Source organism: Mustela erminea, chromosome 5, assembly GCF_009829155.1.
Source record: "Mustela erminea isolate mMusErm1 chromosome 5, mMusErm1.Pri, whole genome shotgun sequence".
In the NCBI taxonomy this organism is placed as follows: Eukaryota; Metazoa; Chordata; class Mammalia; order Carnivora; family Mustelidae; genus Mustela; species Mustela erminea.
The window spans coordinates 42,389,753-42,413,957 of NC_045618.1; the positions used below are offsets into that span (position 1 = coordinate 42,389,753).

Sequence of the window (24,205 nt, forward strand, 5' to 3'; positions counted from 1 at the left end):
TTTTGAAATCATCAAGAAGAAGGCTCTGCCTGGACATCTACTCCTTCAGATATGAGAAAGGTACAAATGAGTTCATTGTAAGTGATAACAAATGAGGTCTCAGACCCAGGTTTTCATTCATGAGTGGCTTTTCAGAGCCACATTACCAGCTAATTTGTGGCAATAAAATCTAAGTCAACAATGCTGGAGACACGAAGTAGTTTCTACGAACAGTAGCATCGCCCTTCTCAGCCTCAACACTGTGTGTTCTGTGCCTCAACACAAACACGAGGAAAAATTTTAAAAAGGCTCCAGATACATCTTATGTCAGGAAAGAAATGGCTTCTACGCAGCTAGTTGCTAAGAGAGTTGCTGTTTTCAGGTGTTCTATAGCTTAGCAGATTACCAAGGTGATGACATTACGTTTAAGACTACCTATTAATGGAAGGATAAATATGAGTAATTCAGGGAGGCCACTTAAGCAACCACCAACTGAAGGATAAAAATCGCCATGAAGCCCATGGGGGAAGAACAGAGATGCGGCTTTACCCTACAGCTCCAACAATGCGCCTGATCTGATCACACATGTTGTGAGAGCTACTGTGCCTTTGCTGAGAGCAAGCCATTTTGTTCCCACCAAAGAGTAGCAGAACGTCTGCTCAACAAGGCTAGGAGCTACCCCATGCAGCAAGGTCCCCTTCTTGTTCCCCCTTTCCCCTTGCACCTCATCATGGTGTGTTTTTCCTCAGGACCCTTATCTTTGCAGGATAGTTTCCCTCCCTCCAAAGAGCTATCCTCATATTCAGGATAGGAGCCACCAAACTCAGTACCACTGAGCTACAAAGGACTGAATAGTTATTTTTCATAGAGAGACACAGAATTTCAAAGGGGCGGCAGGCCTTAAACTGAGGAAGCAGACTTGTCATTGTAGACCTCAAGTGTGTCTACGTGGCCAGGGTTGTAAGGCAAGGTAGTTTGTGAGGGAGAGGGGACCCCACTATCTTCAGAAGAACATTATTTGGTTGCTGTCTTGTTGCCTTTCCACAAAGTGGGACCAGAACACTGCACACAAATTGCTCTGATCAAATCAAGGGGCCCTAAAGGAGATCAAGCTTGGCTTAAAAGCTCTTGGGCTATGAGTTAATAAGAATTTTAATAAAAATGGAAAGTATAGCCCTGGGCCATGGTACAATATCTCGCTGGGTTGCTGGTGTTCTATCAGTCAATCATATAATCTTTCTGACATTCGTAAAATGGAAAGGGTAAGCAAAAACTGTGCGGGCCAAAGAAGGTTTCAAAAACGTAACCTACAGAAAGACCATCAGCTCTCTGAATGACCCTCCAGGCACCCGAGACATACCAGAACATGAAGTCTTTCCCACGAGATAAGACACCAATAAAAACAAACTATGCCCGACACACTTCACATAACAAAACAATTTCCATACCCAATTGTTATGACAACCTGTAGAAGACTATCTGTGATTACCATCCCCCAACCCTGACAGATAAAGAGCCTGAGGGTCAGAGAGGTGGTGATGGGGGCACTTAATCCCATGTATTCTCTTACCTCCTTCCACAAATTTCTCAGTAGCTTCCTTACACTTTAAACTCAAACTATCTGTTTAATCACCATAACACTCTGGCTCAGTTTACTATCCTCAGATACAACCTAGAAGATGGCTAGTCTGTTTCATTTGACTGACCTTCAAAGGTAAGAAAAAAATCATTGATCCTTTTTCACCTCCAAAAATTGGCACTGAAATAAAAACTTGCTCTCAGTTTAAAAGTAAACACCTTCCCTGCTGCTTATCTTTTTTTGTTTAAAGGTCTGTGAAGTTCTGTGGTATTCAAGGCACAGGTCAATACCTAGGGTGTTGCTCAATCACTTATGTACTCCACTACACCGACCACTTTCAATATGTTCACTTTTAATATTTCTCATGGTTGAATGCTGGTTGTAACAGTGAGTAGGTAAGATTGGTTTAAAATGTTTTTAAAAAAATAAATGGCAGTCGGTTAAAGATACAGTTGAGATGATATGATGCTTATTTAAGCCAGAACTTGTTGGTATGAATGCCAACCTATGTGAAAGGCACATTCCTGTAGAGAACTACCAGGTGGCTTGAAACGCCACTTAAAAGTTTGTGCTGGCCCATTTTGCTTTATGTGCTGACCAAGAGAAGAGACAAAACAGAGAAACTTCATTCTTGCTCTTGGTTTTTCACACACTGATAATGACATGATGAGGAGACTTGAAGGTTACACTGGCTGGCCTTGAACCTCCCTAACCATTCTTTCATCATCTTTGTTGCAGGTCCCCCAGGCCTGCTTGCCCCTGATGACAGTCCCACAGGTTTCTTTCACCAGCAGGCTGGTAGGCCTGAGCTCCATGGGCAATCAGGAACCCCTAGTGTCATTCTCCCCTCCCAGTTTTAGACTCACTCTTCTTTGGCTCCCTGAACATTTCCACCCCCATGTCCAGTGGGGACTCCAGATGTAGCATATTCAGAATCAAACTCAAGGCCTTCTTGCCTTATGTACTGCCTCCTGGGTTCTCCATTTAGTGGAAACACCCTGTCCAAACCCAGCAGGAGGCTATCCTAGCTCATGTTCATCAGTCACTGAGTCCTCAAGACTTTATCTCCTAAATACTCTCCAGTGACTCCCTCCTCTGCCCTTCCAGCCCCATTGTCCTAGGCCATGGCCTCCATGTCATTCACCTGGTCTACACCTCAAAACCCGGCATGCACTGCAGCCAGTGATGCTTCTAAAAGGTAAATCCCACCAGGACCTTCCCTATTGAAGAAATCCTTCAATGGCTCCCTGTGCTCATGATCAAGTACAAAATCCTTACCTTGACTTTTTCAGGCCCTATATAAGCTTGTCTTTGCTCCTTACCCAGGCTCTCTGAATGGGCAATTAATGGCCAAAATATGGCAGATTTGAGGCAGATCCTGGGCCAGAGTCCAGCAATCTTACCTTTCCAGCTTGAATTAGTGTCAGAAAAACCTTATCTTTCTTGTTCTTTTTCTATCCTGTATCTCCTATATGTTGGTCAATGGATGGAAATAGGAAAATAAGTGACTAGGGAAAAAAAAATGAAGCCTGTCAGGTTGAGGTGATTCCAGATGTGGGATGAAGCTTGGCTAACAGAAGCTCCTCTCCAGGTGGGGCTCCATTAATTACACGATGGTGGGGACGCACGTATATCAATCAATGGGCACTGTACCCTGCCAATCCCATCCCTTCTTGCACATGTCAACACAGGCTTGGTAGCAGGTACTACAAGTTTAACATGTGGAAAACAAAACAAGAAGATGGTGACCTCATTCCCTGCCTTCCATGGGGAGACTGGAGTATAGAGGTGTACCCACTCCTAAGTCCTACCTCATGCTGGCCTGTAACCTTGCCCTTGGCTTCTGTGTTGACCACAGAGTTATGAACTTCTCTCAAGAGCTAACCGAGGGTACAGCCTTCATTGTATCTATGAGCTTTGAAATCACAGAGGGTCCTACCAAACAAGGTAGCATCTGATGGTTTCCTCTCATGATGCCAAAAACTGGGATATCTGGAAACCTTTGGAAGTGACTAGCTGTTCACTTTGTACGAAGGCATTTGGCATTGTGAGGGTACATCCCAAAGGACAGGGATGTCTCCTTCATCTTTGTGTTCTTGTTCCCTAGCATAGGGGTTGGCAGAGGAAATGTCTATGAATATTCCAGAAGGAACCTTATGAACCAAAAAACCCTAGGCCATACAACTTGAGGTAGAACATAGCCGACTCTCCAAATTTTTCAAGATTTGGCTTCCCAGCTCTTCTCTAAATAGAGATTCTGTTCTTACTGCTATGTTGATCTTTGAGATCCACTCGAGCCTTCAAAGATTGTGGGATGACCTGGGTTTGCTACCCTGCTGGCTCTGCGGCCGGCACACTTTCCTCCGGAACCACAGCTACTGTTTGAGTAATCTACCGACAACCCTAGAACACAGGTGCAATTTTCAATCCCCATCAGCTCAGGCCAGATCCCTACCTGTTGATGTAAGCCTGCCCTGGCCTATAGGGTCCTAGACCTTTACCCTGCCTTTAACACTGAATACAGGCTGACCAAGACTGGGTCTGGGTGGGGGACTTCACCCTGGCTAGAACTGTAAAGCACCAAGCATCTGCACTATCATGAAAAAAAGCACAGCTATCAGCTGTTTCTAAACATCTAGAGGTCTGGTATAGGGAAGAGGGAACATCCTGGCAACTGCCCCACCAAGGAGAGTGGCTATCCCAGCAGAAAGGCAGCAGGTCCCAGGGCTTGGCTCACCAGTGCCCCATGTTGGCTGTGGAAACAGAGCCTCGTGGTGGATGAAATCTGGCCTAAAGACTGTAGATCTAAAGCCCATCCTTCTGGAGCTTTCTTTTAGAAGAGAAGCATGGGTGAAGAAGGGAGGCGGGAACAGCAGTCTGTTCATAAATAACCCCACCCACACCAGATACAACAGCCTCCTACTTGGAGGTGTCAAAAGTGTGGCCAGGTCAAGATTTCCCTCTTAGCTTTCAGTTCCCAGAGAACGCGATTTAACCAAAACCACATTAAAAAACTCAGTGTCTTCTGGTTCTAATTCAGTTTCCCCACACAGTTTTCTTCTTTTTCTTGCAAGAGAGCACTTGGATCCCCACCTGATCATTCCTGAAAACATTCATTCAGCACGTATCTGTTAAGTGCTTATCCTGTTGGGCATTGTTGGCAGAGTTCACCTACCTTGAACAAACATAATGACGGCAAGAGTGAGAAATCATTATATTAATGATAATAATTATTGTTAATATAGATCGACCCTTTCAGTTCCTCACTGAAAAATCTATTTGTATTTTTAATTTATCAAACCACCTTAGCAACTCTCTCGGGTGTTCAGGGAGATTAATTGACACAGAGCCACGCAGTTGATAGTGAAGCCCAAATTTGAATCTGGTCTGCCTGACTTGGGAGATGGCACATTTACCCAGCGTACGATTCTTCACACACCTGCAAAGTACACGTGGCAGAGGGGACCCTGGGTCTGTACAGCGCCTTCAGAGTTCCAGGGAGTACCAGGCACGGTATTCCCTGAGATTAGCACCTGTGGGAGCATAGCTCCATAGCATATGAGGAAAAGGCTGGCCCCCTCGTGCTGTAGAAAAAGCAACCCTGTCTTCTTAGAAGTTACTGGAATTACAAGAGGAAAAAAATCCCAGACAGGGATGGCCACATACATCTCTGTATCACTGGCAGTGGTTTATATGGGCATCCAGGAGGTGCACTGACATTTTTGCCACTTGCCTGATTAAGTGAGAACATCTTATAAGGTAAATAAAGAAGGATGATTCTGGGACTGGAAGAAGATGAACTCAGAGTCTGTCATGGTTAGCAGGCTGGGGTGGGGGCAGGCAAGAGAGTCCTTGCTGCAGGGGGCACATCCAGGGGATGTTAGCAGTGACAATGGGAAGGGAGTGGCACGTGGGCAGAGCTGGCCCTGAGATGGCTCCCAGTAGGAGGAGGATAGCCTGAGTCTGCAGCAGCAATGAGAACTGCTTCTAGGGTAAACCCTGCTCGCTGGGGAAGGATGTTACCAACTGCTTCCATGATACAGGGGTTGGGTTTCTTTTGGCAGCCCTACCGGGGGGCAGTCCCTTTGAGCCTAAGAGAGTCTGCTTACTGAGGGAAGGACCAGATGCCTGTCTCTACGGCTTGTCGGCTCTGAGTGCCTTGTCCTCTCATCTAGAAGTCCTCAGCATCTGTCCCAGAGACCTCTGCAACATTCCCGGGGTGGGGGTGCGGGGTGGAGAGGGCTCGGGGGGCCTGGCTTGGGGCTGGGTAAAGACAAACTCTCCTAGGTCCTTAGGCTGGATGTTTTCCAGGGCCATCTGGCTGCAAAGCCAGGCTCTTTTGCACTTAACCAAGAAGTCTCTGAACACTGAATTCAGAGCAATGCCATCTCGAATCCTGTCGTACCTCTAAGCAGCAGTACGGGTTGACCTTGGGAAAGTTAGTGCAACCTCACGGTTCCCATTAGGAAGAAGATCATGACAGCTATATGTTTGCTAAGCTCTTTTCTTCTCCCTAAAGGGACCCTGCACGTGTCCGGTCATTGCCAGACTGGCAGAAGAGATAAGGGAAGGAGCCCTGCATTAACCAGCACACCTCTCACCTGGCCCCTCTTACTCCACATCCCAGGCACAGGTGGGTCTAGGCTCCAGTCTGTGACAAAGAGGGGATGCGTTCACTATCTCCCAAAGCCTGTGTCTGTGGCTTGCAGCTTGCCTGACAAAGCATCCTGCCTTTTTGCTCTGTGGCAACAGCCCTTGAAGCCTGACCGGCCGGAGCACAGTCGATGGTTTTTTGAAAGCTGTTACCCCAAAAAAAGCAACATTGACTTAGGTGTAGAGATAACTATCTCTGTGCCTTCACAGCACACGGTGGGGGGTGGGGGTGGGGTGGCGATCATACCACCTTCTTCCTCGATAACAATACCTTACGGAAGCCAGAGAAAGTTGGCCATTGAGAATAAAAACATTCACTGCACTTACCAAGTGTTGAGTGACTCTCCATTAGCATTTTCAAGCAGAGACCTGAAGGAAACAACTTTTTCTTGCTTTCTCCCGGTGCCACCCAGCAGCTGACCCTCTAAGCGGACAGAACCCAGCCCAGAGACACCAAATATCCGGTTGTGAGAGCGGCAGTTGTGAACGCTCTCGGGGCCTCAGGCCTGGCGAGATGTCCTCACAGACCTCTTGGGTTCTGAAACCCTGAGGAATCTAGGGCTGAGTGATTCTGTGCTACTAGAGAGAGAGAAAGAGGAAGCAAAGCCACAAGCGGGATGGTGCTGTGGCAGCCGCTGCCACTGCCATCCACCGGCGGGTCACCTGGCAGTGCCTAGTGGTGATGGGTTCTCCCTCTCCCTTCCCGCTGCTCTTTCTCGCTCTCCCTCCCTCTCTCTCTCCCTCTCATCCTTTCCTGGGACTGGAGAAGGAGGCACTGGCCCTGGCTTATTCCATGACAAAGAAAAGCAAGATTAAAAATACCATTGCTTAATACCCCACTGTTATTCTGGAAGTTAGAATAGAGGTCAAAGAACCTGGTTTTTCTGTCCCTTTGGGAGGGGCTTTTCCCTCAGAAAGGGGGTAGGCAGTAAACGACAGAATCTGAATTCCAAGGCCGAGAGTTGGGGGACTAACACCCCCTCCCCCCACCCCATTTGGTCAGTCATCCCATCTCCACTCTCTGACACTCTGCTACTCTATTTTCTATCTCTTCTCTCCTTTGGTCACTGTTTCAGTTCATTTTTCCTTATGAAGAAAGTAGAAGCCACACACTCTGTCAGGTATAACATCTTGAATCCCCTGTGGACAAAGCAGGATACAAGCATACGGACCAACCACTGTGCCAAAAAAACACAGTTTTGGGGCCTGGGTCAACCGTTGCCACCCAGCCCCGCAGACAGAGAACAGTTTACACTTTGGTGTGGGTCGATGCCATTTTGGGGACATCGTCTTTCATTCTCCTCTACTGCCTCCCTGCCCAGTGCCCACCCCATCCTCCTCGGCCACCTTCCTTTTCAAAGTTCTTGATTCTGCTTTTCCATTCCATTCCCTCCACTACCTCTCTGGGCCCTCCTCCACTTGGTGTGGACACCAGCGAAGCCTGCTTACCAACATTCCTTCTTTCTTCCGATGCACCCCCCAAATGGAAGACAGGTGGAGACTTCCCCCACACACCAACTTCTTTAATGCCATTCCCTGCTGGGGCACCATCAGTGGCTGCCCACGGGCTGCAGGACAAAGTCCAAGTTCCCAGCCTTGGCAGACAGGAGCCTCTACATTCTGGCCCTAACTTATTTTTCTAGACATTAGCAATACAATTTTTTTTTTTTTTAAAGGTGCCATCTATGGGGCACTTACTACATATCAGGCAGAGCGCTGACCACTTTATCTGAGTTTTTTCTTCTAAGAGTCAGACCAATTTTTATTACTTGCCCTTCTCAGATGACGCAACGATGCCCAAGGCCTGCAGAGACAAAGTAGCGTGAGAAGCTGCTCAGTGAGGCAGGGGACCCAGCACTTGAATCCAGGTCCTTATGACCTCAAAACCGGTGCTCATGACCCCCTCTCTCTGCTGCCTGAATGGGCACCCTGTGCTGCAGCCCAGGACTGATTGCGTCCTGGGCCTCCACCTTCCGCCTCAGCCACAGGTTGCCGTGGGTCACCCCCTCTAAGCACCTGGTACAGAGGGGCCCCTCATGAGCCCTCAGTGCAGATGAGCTGAACATTCTCAGCCTTCAGAGCAGGAAACGGTGAGACTGACGTGATGTGCGGCCTAGGAGGCTCTGAGCGGCCAGGCTGTGGGAAAAGGCCACTGCCCCTGCTGGGTGAGGGCGGCGGTGGCCGAGTTTGAGCCAGTTGGAGTCATCCGAGCTGTAGCTTCTCTAATTGCCTATGCTACAGCCACCTCCCTGTCACTCCACTCCTGGAGCCCCATTCCCAGGGTGCCTACTCTAAACCTCCACACCCAAGGACTACTCGGGCAGGACATTGGGTTCAGACTCCCTCCGTCTCTGGCTGTTTTGCTGCTAGGAAACAGAGAAAAGGGCACCCTCACTGGGTCTCTGGGTGATTCCCCCCCCCTTATCTGAGGCCCCCAACTCCCAGAGCCCCCTAATTTATTAAGATGAAACACTTCCTGGTCAGACTCTTCCATCATAGAACACTTCTGAGTTCCCAAGAGGTAAGGCAGAATCAGAGGAGGAAGCCATGGAGGCCAGCCCCTCATTCTACAAAAGTGTCTGCCAGAGCCTGGACAGAAAGTACTTGTCCAGTTCATGCTGCCTGAGCATGACAGAGCCCACGGAAGACCACATGTCCCAAGTGTCCCAGGCAGAGCTCCTTCCCTCCTCTGGCAGCATGGTATCACTGCCACCCTAACCAACAACTGTCCCTCCTACCCCGACGAGGGTCATGGGTAAGTGTCCACTGGGTTGCCAAGAGCCACATGAGATATTAAATTAATTCTTCCCATGTGCCTTTCAAGGTGTCAGCAGGAGCCAAGGACACTTGGAAGGTTCACACTCTGACCATAGCAAATCGGGTACCAGGAGGGTTAAATCACTTGTGAAAGGAAAGCCACAGGCTGAGTCAGAACCAGGGAGACTTGCAGGCACGGTCCTGTCTGGCTGGGGAAGGCCAAGGTCCTCGTTTTGGCAAGGTTCTAGAAAGTCTCCTGATTTTCCTGGGGTCTCTGGTGCACTCCTCAGGTTTAAATCTTAAGGCGAAAGATCTCAGGACACTAAGTGCTGAAAGTGCTTAAAGCTAAAGATCCCAGGACGCTCTCCCAAGTGCTAAACATCCAGGACAACACTCAAAGTCCTGCTCTGGCTGGGTCAGCCCACTGTTCTACAGCTTCCCCCTTGGGTGACTGCTCTACTCAAGCTGCACTAAACAGAGCCCCTTGTCTATACCTTTGTCATTTCTTCTGCTATTCCCTCTGCTGACAACATGTTTTCCCTCTTTAACTGGAAAACTTGTACTTAACTTTAAATATGGATTTTAAATGCCTGCTCCTTTTCACCACCTCCCTTGGCCCCTCCCTCCAAGTCCCCCTCATCTGTCTTCCCTCTGAACTGCACCGCTGGGCCCTTCCTGGGTCAAACCCTAGCTATTTATTAACACGTTTTCTCTCTGTGGCTCCACTGAACATCTCTCAAGGACAGTGGCTCAGTCATAGTCACCTTTGTACCCTAAGTAGCTAGCCCAGGTCCTGGCCCAGAAAGGGAAAAACAGAAGTACCAGCTTAAATCAAAGAGAAACAGGTCCGCTGAAGGAAAACTTTATACCAAATTCCCAAGTGAAAGGCCAATAAAGGTTTTCTTTTCTAAGCATATAGCCAAGGCCTCATTCTAATGGCCTCGGCTATAGAATGACAAAGTGTCATTTTACAAGCCGCTGCCATGAGCGAGCCTCCACGCATGCCTGAGCGCACACGTGTGTGCACACACACACACAAGCTGGAGGGAGCTGGACGCTCTCTGGCAAGGAGCAGCAAGGAAGATAAGATCACCCTGCTGCAGAAGAAGGTAAGCCACGTGACCATGTGGGTAACCCCAGGCAAGCATGATACCCTCGGCAAGGCCTGGCTTAAATCTAACCACAGTATCTTTTCATGAAGCAGACATGAAAAGGGACGACTGAAACAATTACAAGAAGGGTGGTTTAATGCCTTCTTGCCTCGATGGTATCAAAGCGACGGACTCTGGGGCTACCTGGGAGACCATTCTCGGAGATAAGGAGGTGAACTATCTGCTCACGAGAATGAGCAGGAAGCCAGAGGAACTGGGCAACACATAACGAAACAGTTTGTGGCTAATGAGCCATCTAAGCCAAAGTGTCCCTGTGCGGCATCGGTTGTGTAAGCGAAGGAAACCGAACCCACCCTCGTCTCAAAGTAAAGACTTTGTGGGTGCCAATCTGTTTGTGTGTATGTGTGCGTGTGTGTGCCCTAGCTACACGTTATGGCTAAAGCGAAATTCACAGCTCCTCCACCTGTGGCTGAGCATGTATAAAATGAAAAGGTTGAAAAGGTGACACTTGTTTTCACGCAGCAGTCTTGAGGTCCCTTTCTGGTAACTCCACCTGCTGTGTGACTGTCTTGCTCCAGGACCAGTGGTGCATCAAGGCAAAAGTAGACACTGGCATTGACTGACCAGTATATCCCAGGGAAGGATGCAGAATTCCGGCATTCTGGTGTTCTGGGCCAGCTGCATCTGAATTCTCTGAGCCACAGATGATGGGGAGCTGTCTTCCTCTGAAGTTCTGTTTAGACCTGGGCCATGTTTTACCACAACATGGTCTCTTCCATCAGTTTTCGCCCTTGTAAGTCCCCCAAGACATCTTCCTACAATTCCTTCAGGTCCCAGGACTAGAGACTGTGGCAGCCGTGATGGGCTGCAGAGCATTCAGATTCCAAAATCTGCAGGCTCGATGGCTTGCTACTGAATTTCAGTTCTGCGTTAGTCAGTGCTCTTTGGCTTGGAGTAAGTTACTTAACCTAAATCTTGGCTTTCTCATCCATAAATTGGGAAAACCAGAACCCCTCTTCTCGTGATTTATGTAAAGTACAAAGCACACTCATGAGCACCACTGTGTGGACCTATTACTATTATTGCCACCATCCTAATCCAGTCAAACCCTCTTCATTTCCAGAAGAAGATCCCGAGGTCCAGAGAGGTCCCAAGGACATGGGTTTTAGGTGATCTAGCAGATATTGTCCCTGCAAGGTGATGACTGGTTCGAAAGTGGCTGAGTTAATGGCACAGCTCAGACCTACTGATCCTCAGGCCAGAACCTGACCCCGGAGACCACAGTAGTGCCATGGACTGTTATTAATTATTGCACAGTTACTTCTCCCACTAGGTCTCAAGCCCCTGCAAAGTAGGGATCTGGTGCTGCTGAAATCCCTCCACATTATAGCACTTCATAGGTATTACATAAATATTTGTTAATCAGCTGATTGTGAAGATCGCTGCTGATTAACAAGGCAACAGGTTTCTGTCCTAGCTCCTTTCTCCCACGCCATCATGTCCTTATGATTTTGGAAAACTCATCCAAGATGGGCTTGTGCTAGTGTGTTTTCACAGGGAAACATTCCACCCCTTTTTGGAATGCAGATATAGGTTGCTCCAGATTGTAAGCACATTAATTAGAGCCACTGGTAATTTGACCGCTGCTCTACAGGCCTGAAGTACTTGCCGAAGGCACCTCTGTCCTTGCACATGAGAGCTTTCGTCCCTATGTATCCAAAATGGCCAAACCGTCTTTTAATGGTGCTGCTGGTGCCTAGAGCCCGGATGTCAGGGTCGAGGTGCCTGCCCACCGAATCCATCATCAGAGGGGAACTCAGTGCCATCCCTTTTCCTAAAAGCAGTGTTGCACAGATCACTGGCTCTAAATAGGATATTCTAATAAATGTTGCTGTTATTTTTACTGTCTTGTGCTGTGTTGAATAAGCTGCTCATAAGCTGGCCTTTATGTAACCACCATGACCTACATTTTTAATTCAGATCTTTATTTTCTGTTTCATAAACCCTTTTAATTTAATATCACTATAAAAAAATCTAAATGGATATACATGGTGTTCTTTCTATACTAAGCATTTTGGGCTAGACTTTTGTGGTTAATATCAGGGACAGGGTCACTGTGAGAGCACAACAGGGCATGGGTATAGCTTGAGAGTGCCTGGGATACAGCTCTTGCCCTAGCAACTGATACGCTCTCATTGCCTCATTGAATTTTTCCTGTTCTTGACCTCTGCCCTTGTTTTCAGTAATATTGGTATAATGAGTTGAATTAAATGGCCCTGTCTATAAAGAAATGGGGAAAGTCTGGTTTTGACTAGAACACCCTCAGAGGATTAAAGGTATGAGGGGTAGACAAAGAGGTGAACTTAAAGACCAATCAAATGGAGAGAGATCTGTGTTCCTTGGAGGTTCCAGCCAGGCAAGAGTCCACTCAGAGTGGACCTAACCCCATCCGCCCCACCAGGGGACACAATCCTTTCTAGAATCTATTCTATTCTTCGCTTCCTATGGCCTACTCAGAGCCTCTGAAGTTGGGAATGGCTCATGGCAGTGACATGTGCCCCACATTCTCTGTGACACCCCACTGTTCATTGCTTTTTCAAACACTCCCTGAGGAGACCTTGCCTGGGACTCTGAGGACGGTGTCCGGAAGTGCCCTGTCCAAAATGTTTGCCACAGACCGCAGGTGGCTGGCTCTCAAGCTCCTGAAATACGGCTGGTCAAACCTGATGTGTCCTTTAGGTATAAAATACACATCAGATGATGAAGACATGATACTTGGAAAACAAAAGAAGGTGAAATATCTCATTATTATGTGTTTTATCTTGATTACATGTTGAAATGATGACATTTTGGATATACGGGATTAATTAAATGTCTCCTTAAGATTAATTTTCCCTGTTAGTTTTCACTTTTTAAAATGTGGCTAGCAGAACGCTTCAAGGGACAAATGTGGACTGCATTCTGTCTCTACTGGCCAGCACTGCTTTAGACAATTGCCAGAGAAGTTGTTTCCATTGAAATATAGATCAACCCAGTGAGCAATAAAACTCTTGAGTCCTTTGCCAGCTCTATCACACTCAGAATGAAATCCATGCCCCACTCTGGCCCCCAGGATGCTGAGGCACCTGGGGGCTGTCTACATCTCTGGCCTCCCTCTGCTTGCTCACTCCAGTGAGCTGGAACCTTCCTCAGAGACTCTAGGCTCAGGCCAGGCTCAGGATCTCTGCAGGCTGTTGTTCTCTCTATCTGGAATACTTTCCCTTCATAGGCTTTTGTTAATTGAGTGTCATCTCAAATGTTACCTTTCCTTGGCAGGCACAATAATGTCCCCTACCAATGTTGACATTCTCTCCCTGGAATCTGTGATTATCTACCTTATGTAGCAAAGGGAATTTCCCAGATATGATCAAGTTAAGGATTTTAAGATGAGAGATTACCCTGGATTATCCAGGCAGGTGAGGGCCTTTATAATGAAAAGAAGGAGGCAAGGGAGAGAGAGTTGGAGGAGATGTGATAACACAAGCGAAAGTCAGAGAAACACAAGGCCAGCAACCGAGTACGGCAAGTACACTCCAGGAGCTGCAACACGCAAGAAATGGATTCTTCCCTAGATCCTCCAGAAGGAACGCAGGCTTGCCAACCTATTTTAGACTTCTAACCTCCAAAACTGTAAGATAATAAACTTGTACTGTTTTAAGTAAAAAAACCTTTGTGATAATTTGTTATAGCAGCGTTAGAAAACTAATACACATCCCAGTCTGAGACTCTGTATCACCCAATTCCCAATTCCCCTATCCATCTTTCTAGTTTATTCTTTTTTTTCTTTTTTAAAAAAGATTTATTTAATTATTTATTTTGGGGAGTAGCGGGAGAAGGAAAGAGAGAATCTCAAGTAGACTCCCCACTGAGCATAGAGCCCGACAGAGGCCTCCACCCCACGACCCTGAAATCATGACCTGAACCAAAATGAAGACTTGGATGCTTAATCAACTGAGCCCCCAGGTGCCCCTAGACTACTCTTCTATTACTATCAGACAGCATCAAATTTATTAATTTATTTGTTTATTTTCAGTCTCTCCTCACTAGAATGTGAGTTCCCTGTGGGCAAAGACCTCCTGTTGCATTTACTACTAAGGATCTGGCCTTCTGAACTAGAGTCTGGAGCACAGTAAATCCTCTTTGGTATGAATAAATCATTTATAAATGAATTAACAAATGGCAATTGGTTACATAAAAGATTTATATTCAACCAACTGGATAGAAAAAAGTATACCCAAGGGGATGAAATGAACCACACTGAGAGATACTAGAGAGTGCCTCTTACTTATAAGAGACCATGATGGTGCTGCACAGATAGAAAGAAGCCGATGACTCTACAGTCTCTGTATAGAGGCATGCATGGGCACATGATAAAAAATAAAAGGCCTGTGGGGTATTAAGTGACTGGGGTCAAATGGGTGGCAGAGCATTGGTCATGAGCAGTGATGTGCTGGTAAACTAGCTCTCAAACCAGCAACAAAGATGGCCTGATTTGTAGTACTTGCCAAGTCTGTGTACGCACTCCTACGGTGACCACCTTAAAGCTACCAGTGCAATGTCTTTAAGTGTGGTGCGCAGAAGGATCATGTGGGATCTTGTTGAGGAGGTGAGATTTCAACTGGACCTCAAAAAGTTGGGTGGGATGGGGACAGAAGGCATGGGGCACACAAAGGCAATAATCTCTTTAGGGCTGGTGAAGTGGGGGGTATCTATGGCCCTTGTGGTTCCAGTGGGTTTTCTGTCATTGAGACAAACAAAAATAAGAGACTAACTTGAAGTCACCACGAAGAGGACTGCCTAGAGAGATGTGGGAACAGAAAATCTTATTGTTGGGAGCACCTTGATGATTCTTCCGGCCCCCCCACTGATTTTAATGAGTGTGGGGTAGAGCTAAGCACTCAGGGTAGCAAGGCCAGAAGGAAACAGTGCACAGTCTGTGTCTCCTGACCTGGTCTAGAGGATTCTTTGCCCTGAGCCCAGGCTGATGTCCTGACTCATTCTGTCCCGCAGACATTTGATTGATTGATATAACATGCAGGTACCCTACAGTTCCATCATAAAGATGAGCTGCCAAATGAACTTGGGACTACCTACTTAAGGTTCTCAAAGTAACCCTCCCTTTCATCCCATCTTCATGCTGGTGTCATCTCCTCTAATTGATAAGCCTGGCTGGTTTGATTCTGAGACTCCTAGGGTGGGACTTAAGAAGTTGGTGTGTGGGGTCAGATGGTATCTAGATTTGAATCCTGACTCTACCACTTCCCAGGTGAATGACTCTGGGGAGGAGACTTGATTTCTCTAGACTCGAGGTTCTTCATCTCTAAAATGGGGGAGAATAATGTCTTCCTTGAGCCTGTTTGTGAGGATTACATAACACCTAAGGGATACACCGTGACACACACAGAACCTAGTAAGTACCTGACAGGTGTGCACAATGCCATGGCTAACAGTGAAAATCACGTTTTCCCCTTCTCAAGATTATGTCAGGCAGAACCTAATTTCCAAAGCTCATCTCCCAACATCAACGTCAACATCACCTGTCCATTGCCTTTGCTCCCGGCAGGAAGACCCCTTTCACGTACCCTCCCCAATCCCTAGTCCAACAGCCCTCCCTGACCCATGCCTTCCTTGCCGATCACTTTAAGAGCACACATCTGTTTGCGTGCGAGGTGAGATGTTTTCCTTGCTTTGAGCGTGTTTCAATGAAGGACAAGGATAAGGCTATTATGTGAACATCCGGACAACAATGAGGACAAGACTGCTTTCTGAAAAGCACTAAAAAGCTTTATTTTGCCTGAATGGCCATTATTTTCATTCTTTTTCCCCCACACAAAGCACTGGAGCCCGTTTCATTCAGTCTGTTGCTGAGTGAGTGGGTGTGAAGACGCAGTACAAACAAAAGAGGTAACATATTGCTGTTGTCTGGTCTCTTGTTAAGTTCTCTGTGAGGTGGACCGAGCTTCCCCGCTAGCCCACTGCTGGACTCATCAGGAACAACAATGCCCACATATATATAAACACAAAAACCCTACCGAATCCTTGACATGGTTACACAACGATTTACAAGCACGAGCTGGATTTCAAATTTCGGCAGAACATAAAAAATGTTCTTCTAAGACGCTGGCAACCTGTCACCCCCTTCGACAGTTTAAGGTGCCAATCCTGCCACCATGGAAATGTCGCTCCCCCCCTGCCCTGTTCCCCAGGAAGAAGGCATGACTGCTCTGTTCCTAACAGTGCCCCTGCCTGGGTGTGTGTGGGAAAGGCCTCAGTGGGGTGAGCTTGGAGCAGCCATGTGCCTGGACAGTGGGGAAAGTTTGAGGTCCCAAGCTGTCCAAAGCACACAGCTCAAAGTTAGAGAAAACCGCTGTCTCTTACTCTGAATTTTCTGAACATAAAAAGCAATTTCAAATGGGGGGGGGGGAATAAATCTTGGCATTCTATAAGTTTTCCTTTATTAAAGTCATTCATTGGCTTTGGTTTATGGCTCTGTGTGTGTGTGTGTGTGTGTGTGTGCACATGTTATGTATTGTGTATTATCCCCCTCACAACCATTTTCCTCTCTCCTTCTTCCTTTTTGATCAAAATGCCATTGTGCCAACCAGATCTAAGCTCTGAGAACTCCTATTCTGGATCACTGGATGGTTCCGAAGGAAGAGGAATCATTTCTTGATAATGTCTCAACTCCCAAGAGCCAAGACTTGGCCACATTTCCCACAGGCTCTTCCCCGTGCCCTGCATGTGCCTATACTGTAGGTCCTGAGTGACCCGATGAAGGAACAACATTGTGACATGTTTTCCCATTTTACAGTCCTGGTCAGGCATTGTCCAAGGGACCCTTGCCTGGGCTCTCCACCAGAGCTTAAACCTCAGTTGGGGCTACAGGTGGGGACTGTCCCTTTGTAACTCAGCAGAAGAGTATCATGTTTAAGAATACCATCCACGTGCCTGGCCCTGTGGAAAGCATGCTACGTGGGTACTGTGATCTGCATTTGGGGGTGTCCTCTCCCCAACCACCTCCCATCAGTGTCCACGGCTGGAATCCTGCCTTGGCCCATGGGAGCTTAATAGCAACATGTCTCCTATACTTACCAGCCCTGTGTGACCCTCAGCAAGCCTATAATGTGCATGGTGTGTATCCAGTCTCTCAGGGGTAAAACAGGAAAGCAGCTCCTAATTCCCAGGGGTGTTGTGAGGATTAAATTAAAGTACGTGAGAAGCACCTCGGGGCCCAACACAGAGGGGGTACTTAGGAAATTCTGTTGGCCAGCTTCTGTTTGATAAGTAGGAAACAAAAATCTGAGAGAATGAGATGAACATGTGGGAAGTAATCTGGGAACATTACAGAGTTATCCAAAGATAAGGAACTAAATAGAACAAATAACAAGATGGTTGGTGTGGGCTAGAGCTGCAAAAGGGGACTGAAGGTGCCAGGTACGTCTGTAGCAAATGGTTTCATGGAGGAAGGCCTGAAGAAATGGCTTAAGTGGCTGTGGTTCCCCTTGAGGAGTATGAGTTCTGCATACAAAAAATAAAATAAAATAAAATAAAATAATTTTTTAAAAAAAAGTCTTTTGGGAAAAAAAAAAAAATCCAAGTGCCAGATTCATCTCATGAGATCATGGAGGTAAAACGAGTATGAGAAAGAGCATGGGCTGGGCCAGGTGGTACAAAGGTCCTGCTCTGCTAACAGCATCTTCCCCTGAAAGGTCACCCATAATATCCTTTGTGTCTATAACTGTGGCAATTAGTAATGGCCCCCAGCTTAGCAGTGAGAGCACTCCTTGATGATAAGAGCCAGCCAGACACAATCTTTCTACTCAGAGTTCAGGGTGTACGTATGGGGGAATCAGGCAGATTCACACGGTACATGCTTCCAATTAAAAAATACAGACAGGGAAAAGCAAAACGAATGTCACAGAAAAGAAAGTGCTGCCACCCACTCTTGGCCTAAAGGTCACTGTGCCTCAGCCTTGGCCATTATCTCCAGCCTCAAAGGTCAGGGGGGCCGTCTGCATTTCTGGGGAGTATGTAGGCTTTCATGAAGCCTCAAAGTGACTATTGCTCTGACACCAAAATTAGTGATAAGCTCTCAGGAGAAGACGCTAATAGAGAAATGGAGTGACTGTAACCTTTTCCGCCATCTCTCTTGTCGGCTCCGTGAAGTAGAGTCACAAGACATAAAACGAGAAGTTTCCACATTCTACAAAAGACTACAAGACTGCTGACTTAATTGGGTGCGTAACAAATGGCTGTACCATTGCCAACAAGAAGTCATCAAAGAAGAAGAAAGTAGCGATTAAAACATCTCATGACATCAGCTTGGTGTGGAAGCGGTCTCACGGTATATGTGGCCAGGTCTTAATATGACAGTAAGGGGTGTTAGTCACACGGTTCTACGAATAGTCCAATCACTGTGGCTTACTATGAGCAACAATACACTGTTTTATTTGCAGAAGTTCAGGAAATTTAAACATAGAATGAACTGGACTTGGAGTCAGACAGACCTGCATTCAAATCTCAATAACTGTCCACATTTTTTTTTTAAGTAGCTCCGCGGCCAGCATGAAGCCCAACATAGGGCTTGAACTCATGACCCTGAAATCAAGACCAAAGCTGAAACCAAGAGCTGGACACTTAAATGACCGAGCCACCCAGGCGCCCCAGTGTTTGTCCCTATTTGGTGGACAATTTATATCATCTTTTATCATTGCTGTATTGTGATTCCATAGTTTTGGCATCTGGAAAGTTAGAATGATTTGAATATCTACAGCTTATGATAGAAGCTTAAATTAACTGAAGATCAAATGTGAGCAAAGATAGAAGAATACTTTATAAATGACTAGGTACAATATAAAAACAAATAATAATAATGATTATTATTATCAGTTAGTGATAACATCAACCCTGAGGTTATCCATACATACTCTGAGGCAATGCTCCTTTTCTACATTAGACCCTCCCAGGAGAGAAGATTTTCTATGTTAATGATTAAATGGAATTTGAGACATGCTATACACACAACTACTTCGGTGGGGTGATTCAGAAAACACAACAAGAAAAGTAAACCCAGGCACATAGCACATGTTTGAGCATATGGCTGACCGTGGCCTTTGATGGGTGGCTATCAGAAACAAAATTAGCAATTTGTAGTACTTCAGCAAAGCTTCCCAGCAACAGAGATACATAAATGACAACACTTATGATGATTATCCTAAAACCACCCTACCATTAGAACATGATATTGCTCCTTCCAAGTGTGGCCTAGCTAAAGGTATCTGACATTTTTCAATTCATCAGTAATAACAGTAGTAGAGAATCTGGTGTTTAAACCTCCCAAATACAGAGGATGAACAGGAATGAGTTTATGTAGTTCAAAATATTTGTCTCATTTCTCACCAGAAGGACACTGGTTTTGGTATCAGCAATACTCGACAACAGAGAGAATCACCCAAATTTGCAATAAGGATTTTCTTTCTAAAGTTCAGTACCTGACCTGGAGAAAAGGTCTGGAAAAGATGCTTATAGTAGTTTTGAGTATAGTTCGGTGCTCCAGAAGTAGCTGACTCAGGCTCGGGGCCGGCCTAGAACTTAAGATCACATTGCTCTGTGCGGCTGACCACACTGACGATGCTCTTGGCACTGTCTGCTTTATTGGTCTGCATATACCTCACTGGGAGACACAAGCTATTTGGTAAGATGTGGGAGAATTCTGCTCTTTAAAGTCTCCTGGAGCACTGGGTATCAAAGGCATGAAGTGCCTCTTGGCTTTTCATGTTGCAAACAAGAGAGAAAAACAGAGCCTAGCAGGGCAGCTAAAACTTAGGACCAACTTTTACAATGATACGGAAACTACATGACAGGCTGTATAGGTGCCTGCAGAGCCCTGGACTCCTTCCCCAGGTGCTTCTGCTCTCTATAGCTACAAGGAGCCATAGGAAGGAGATAAGCAATTCTTGACATGGGTGAGATGTTTCACTTGAGATGTATGGATGGCTTCTCTCCCCAGGGAGCCCATGCACAGGCATAACATCATTGTGCTTTCACCAGATTTTCCAAAGGGTGTTGGTCACTCTTTCCCAAACTTCCCCTGCGAACTTCCCCTTAAAAGTGAAGAACCAGCACAGTAGAATTCCATATGATAGAAGGGGTCAGATTTAGAGACAGGATTATGAAGGAGAACAAGGGCCGAAACGGAAGCACACCTACGTTTGAGTGTACTCTGCTGGGCTTCTCCCATGGGGCAGGTAAAATCTGACTCTGGTCTTGGAGAGCAAATGTGTATTGTAAACAAAATAGCGATTTCTGGACTTACTCTGTATATAGTGAATCAGGAATCCTGATGAAGGGCCTGCGAATCCAAACTTTTCCCAGTATCAAGTGGTCCTCATATCCACTGAAATTACAGATGGCTGCGCTGATCCTTCCCTACCAACCATGGCACTTAACAGGTTGGAAGTTGCTCACCACCAACCCAGGAAACCCATCAAGGGAAGAAGGAAATATGCGGCACAATGAGAAAAGCTTGGGTGAAAACTCCCTTCCTTCCCTTCTTGGCATAGTGGAGGGCACTATTGATGGCATGATAGGTTCTGTCTCTCAAGGAGGAAGCCCTCTAAATGCTTCCCACCACTCCAAGTTTTATCTCCCTTCCAATTCTCTCCCCAGCAGAAACACCCACCAGTATACACCTTGGCCAGGTGGCCCTGGGGACAACAAGTCACCTGTTAAGATTGAAGCTCCGATAGAAGATCTCCTACACGGAATCTCTTGGGGGTGGGATCCATCCATGATTTATAGAATTACTGACTTTTAAATTTGTTTTAGAACCAGAAGGGTCCTTTGATAGTGTCGAAATACTTGCTGCACAAGTGAGATTTTAGAAGTCATTGATGCAAATGAATTGATTCTTTTACAACTTAAAAAGCAAAACAAAACAAAACAAACTAAACTACACACACACACACACACACACACACACACACACACACACAATATTATATTACGTATGATCCAGGGGAAAGACTACTTCTGGCTACTTCCAGAAACTTCATGTTTATTTCTAGTAGGGCAGTAGGGAAAGTGCTGGCCAGAGAACACTGGAGAATGAGGAGAGGTTTAGGTGTCCTTTCAGAGATGAAGGGCAGAGAAGCTAGCCCATCAGGGAGTATATGAGAAGAAAGGGAAGAAGAAGGGATGCTGTTCTGGATAAAGATGAGCTTGGGAGAAGGCTCAGAGGACAAGTAAGGCAAATGGATAAACTTTGAGCAAATCTGTCAGAAGAGGAAGGAGGCCTAATGGCAGAAAATCAGAAAGACAAGGGAAACTCTTGCTCTTAATCAGTATGTAGAACACTGCAAGGGTGAACACATAGAAAGCCATTATGGCTTCATTCATTCGTCCATTCTTCATTCAATAAACATTTAGTGGGAGAGCATCCAGGGATGAATGACATATGGCTGGTGCCCTCAGCCAGGAAAATAATGAGAGACATATTCATTATGGCGGGGCAAGGGCTATGATGGATGGAAGTTCAGGGACACGCGGGCAAAGCTGGAGTGCCGACAAAACGTGTCAGGGAAAGCATTCTAGAGAACATGGTGCCTCATGAGGCTTGAAGGGAAAGAGTGAGCAGAGATTTCAATCACAGCAGCAGAGGCCCAGGAGGTAGAGGAGTCATGGAGAAGTGGGAGACTGAAATCCACTTTGCTCATGCACACAACCTGGGAATAAATGTGTCACGTGTGAGTCTTTGCTCTCTTCACCTCGAATACCCCATCAACACAACACGCCGGGCTTTGGAGCACAACCAGCAGTTTACCTTCAGCCAAAGGTTCCTGATGTTGCTTTCCGGGTATTTGCAGCTAAAGCTATGCCTGCTTCTCTCCAGTGTAAACAGAGGAGTTAGAGCTGGCACCGAGACCGCCCATGGCAGCCTGCAGCCAAGTGGAAGGCCTGCCGGGCTGCTGAAGGGCTCTGCAAAATGGCACACAGGTGCTCTCGTCTAGCTATCCACCTCAGCCGCAAAACCAACTGAAGTGTGTTGACAGCTGCAGTAAACACACTCAGAGCTAAACGTAACGGAGCAAGATGATTAGCACCGAGTAGAAGCTGCAGTGAAGAACTCTGGTCCCAGAGTCCAAACAGCACGATCGTGGCACAGGACAGCTGGGAAGAGATCTCGCCGGCCACAAAGTCTCTATTTCACGGATGAGAAAATAAGGCCCAGAGAGGTGAGCGCAGGCAGGATGTACTGTGCAACGATCGAAGAAGCTACCGGCATCAGGGGAAGAGTAAGGACTGAGATCACGCAGACGGGGAGTCTGCATCCCAAGGCTGGAACTCACCGACCTCAGGAAAGTTCTTTAGCCTCCTTTGGCCTCAGTTTCCTCTTTGAAATACGGACTACTGTCAGAACTGACTGCACGGTCTGTTCGTGGGGAGCCAAACCCGCTCCTGCCTAGACTCAGAACACTAGATTTGCATCCTTGGTCCACCACATCTGAGCTGTGGCTCCCTTGGCCTCAGTTTTTGCACCTGTTAAATGGGAATAAGAACGCTAGTGTCTGCCTAATGACTTGTCAGGATAGATGGAAGGCTTAAAAATGAGAGCTGTGTAAGTTTCTAAGCAAGCAGTTGCTATTGTTTTACTATTATGGCAAGACACATTCTGGGCCTCCCCATCAGTGAGCAGCTGGGGCCATAGTGAATGTACACAATGAAAGAGAAAGACCATCTGAGGTTTTCTTGTTTTGTTTTGTTTTCCCCCTGGGCCACTGTTGGATTGCACTGCTTGGACTCTGACAGCTGGGATCAGAAAGTTTGATGGGCCAGCTTGGAGCTCGAGTGAGAACAGGTCTGTAGCATGGGCGATGTGAACCAGTCTCATTTCTGGGTGGAATCCCAAGGGACAGTGGGGACACAGCAAAGCAAGGTGGCAGCAGGAAGGAGAGGAAAAAAGCCCAGGGAAATGTAATAGCCTGAGTTTCACTGAGTTTTCAGATTCATTAAAAAGAAAGAAAGAAAAAAAAAGGCACACCAAAAAAAAAAAAAAAAAAAGAAAGAAAGAAAGAAAAAAAAAAAAGAAAGAAAGAAAAGAAAAGAAAAAAGCAAACCCCAGTTTGGTCAGTCCCCAAGAAATAACAGCAAGGCTGCTGATAGTGCTGAGAATGGGAACGCCTGACTTTCTCGCAGCTTCGGCTGGCTCACAATTCCCTCAGCTTGGTGCTTCTCCCGATCCCACATCTCCAACGCTCTAATTACATTGTGCAGCAGGAAGAAGGCCTGGTGCCCTTGGATGTGAGCGATGGCTTACTTGCCACAGGAATGTTCTGTGCTTTCATATGCTTCTCCCCACGCCCCCACCCCGTTCCCCGCCCACCCCCGGGGTTTGAGAATGAGCTGGGCAATATTTTAAGTGTCTTCTATGCAGAAAGATGACAAGCTTGTATGTGGTCTCCTTTCTAACCCAGGCCCTTGCTTCTGCCTAAAATGTTCCTTTCTGGCTTCCCTGCCTGCTCACCTCCTGCTTGCCTTCAAAGCCCAGGCAGGGCTCCCACAGGGCTCTCTTCACCTCAGTCTCTGCCCTGAGCACTTGTGGAGTGCTTACTGTGTACTTGTTTGTCTCCCCACCAGGGCAACGGTCTAGTCTTCCTCATCGATTCACCTCTGTGTTACGTTGGTCCAATGCTTTGCACATGGGCCGCTGCTCAGAACACAGTGGGTTTAGGGACCCGTAGTACGAGCGCCACTTGGAGCCTGTGAGAAGCGCAGAGTCTCAGACTTCATCCAGCCCTCCTGAATCTTAATCTTCAATTTAACAAGATGCTCAGGTAATCTGAGGCCATATTCAAGTTTAAAACACTAGACCAGGTGGGATGAGAAACACTGAATCAGAGTTTGTGAAGAATCCAGTTGTTCCTGCTACAGTTCTCTGTCCTCCAGGAGGACACACTGTGAAGGGAAAGCTAACTCTTCAACCCTCTCTCCTCAGCCCTGCAGTAGATCCTGGATGTGAACTCTGCAGAGCTTGGGGGCCTGTTTCCATGTTCCTACCACCTACACCTACTACTTTCAAAGAAACCAC

The 24,205-nt window shown here is 46.7% G+C and overlaps 1 protein-coding gene across 2 annotated transcripts in view; it reads right to left on the reverse strand.

Annotated features, from left to right (window-relative positions):
• The window catches only part of RORA (RAR related orphan receptor A), a 706,076-nt gene that overhangs the window by 324,039 nt on the left and 357,832 nt on the right, over nt 1–24,205 (reverse strand). The window contains exon 1 of one of the 2 annotated variants that reach the window (XM_032341461.1): nt 6,539–7,210. The exons of the other annotated variant lie outside the window; for it this stretch is intronic. Coding sequence (XP_032197352.1) covers nt 6,539–6,566 — 28 coding nt within the window. The 5' untranslated portion in view covers nt 6,567–7,210. Of the gene's footprint in view, nt 1–6,538; nt 7,211–24,205 lie in introns of those variants that run through there. 2 annotated transcript variants of the gene reach the window in all.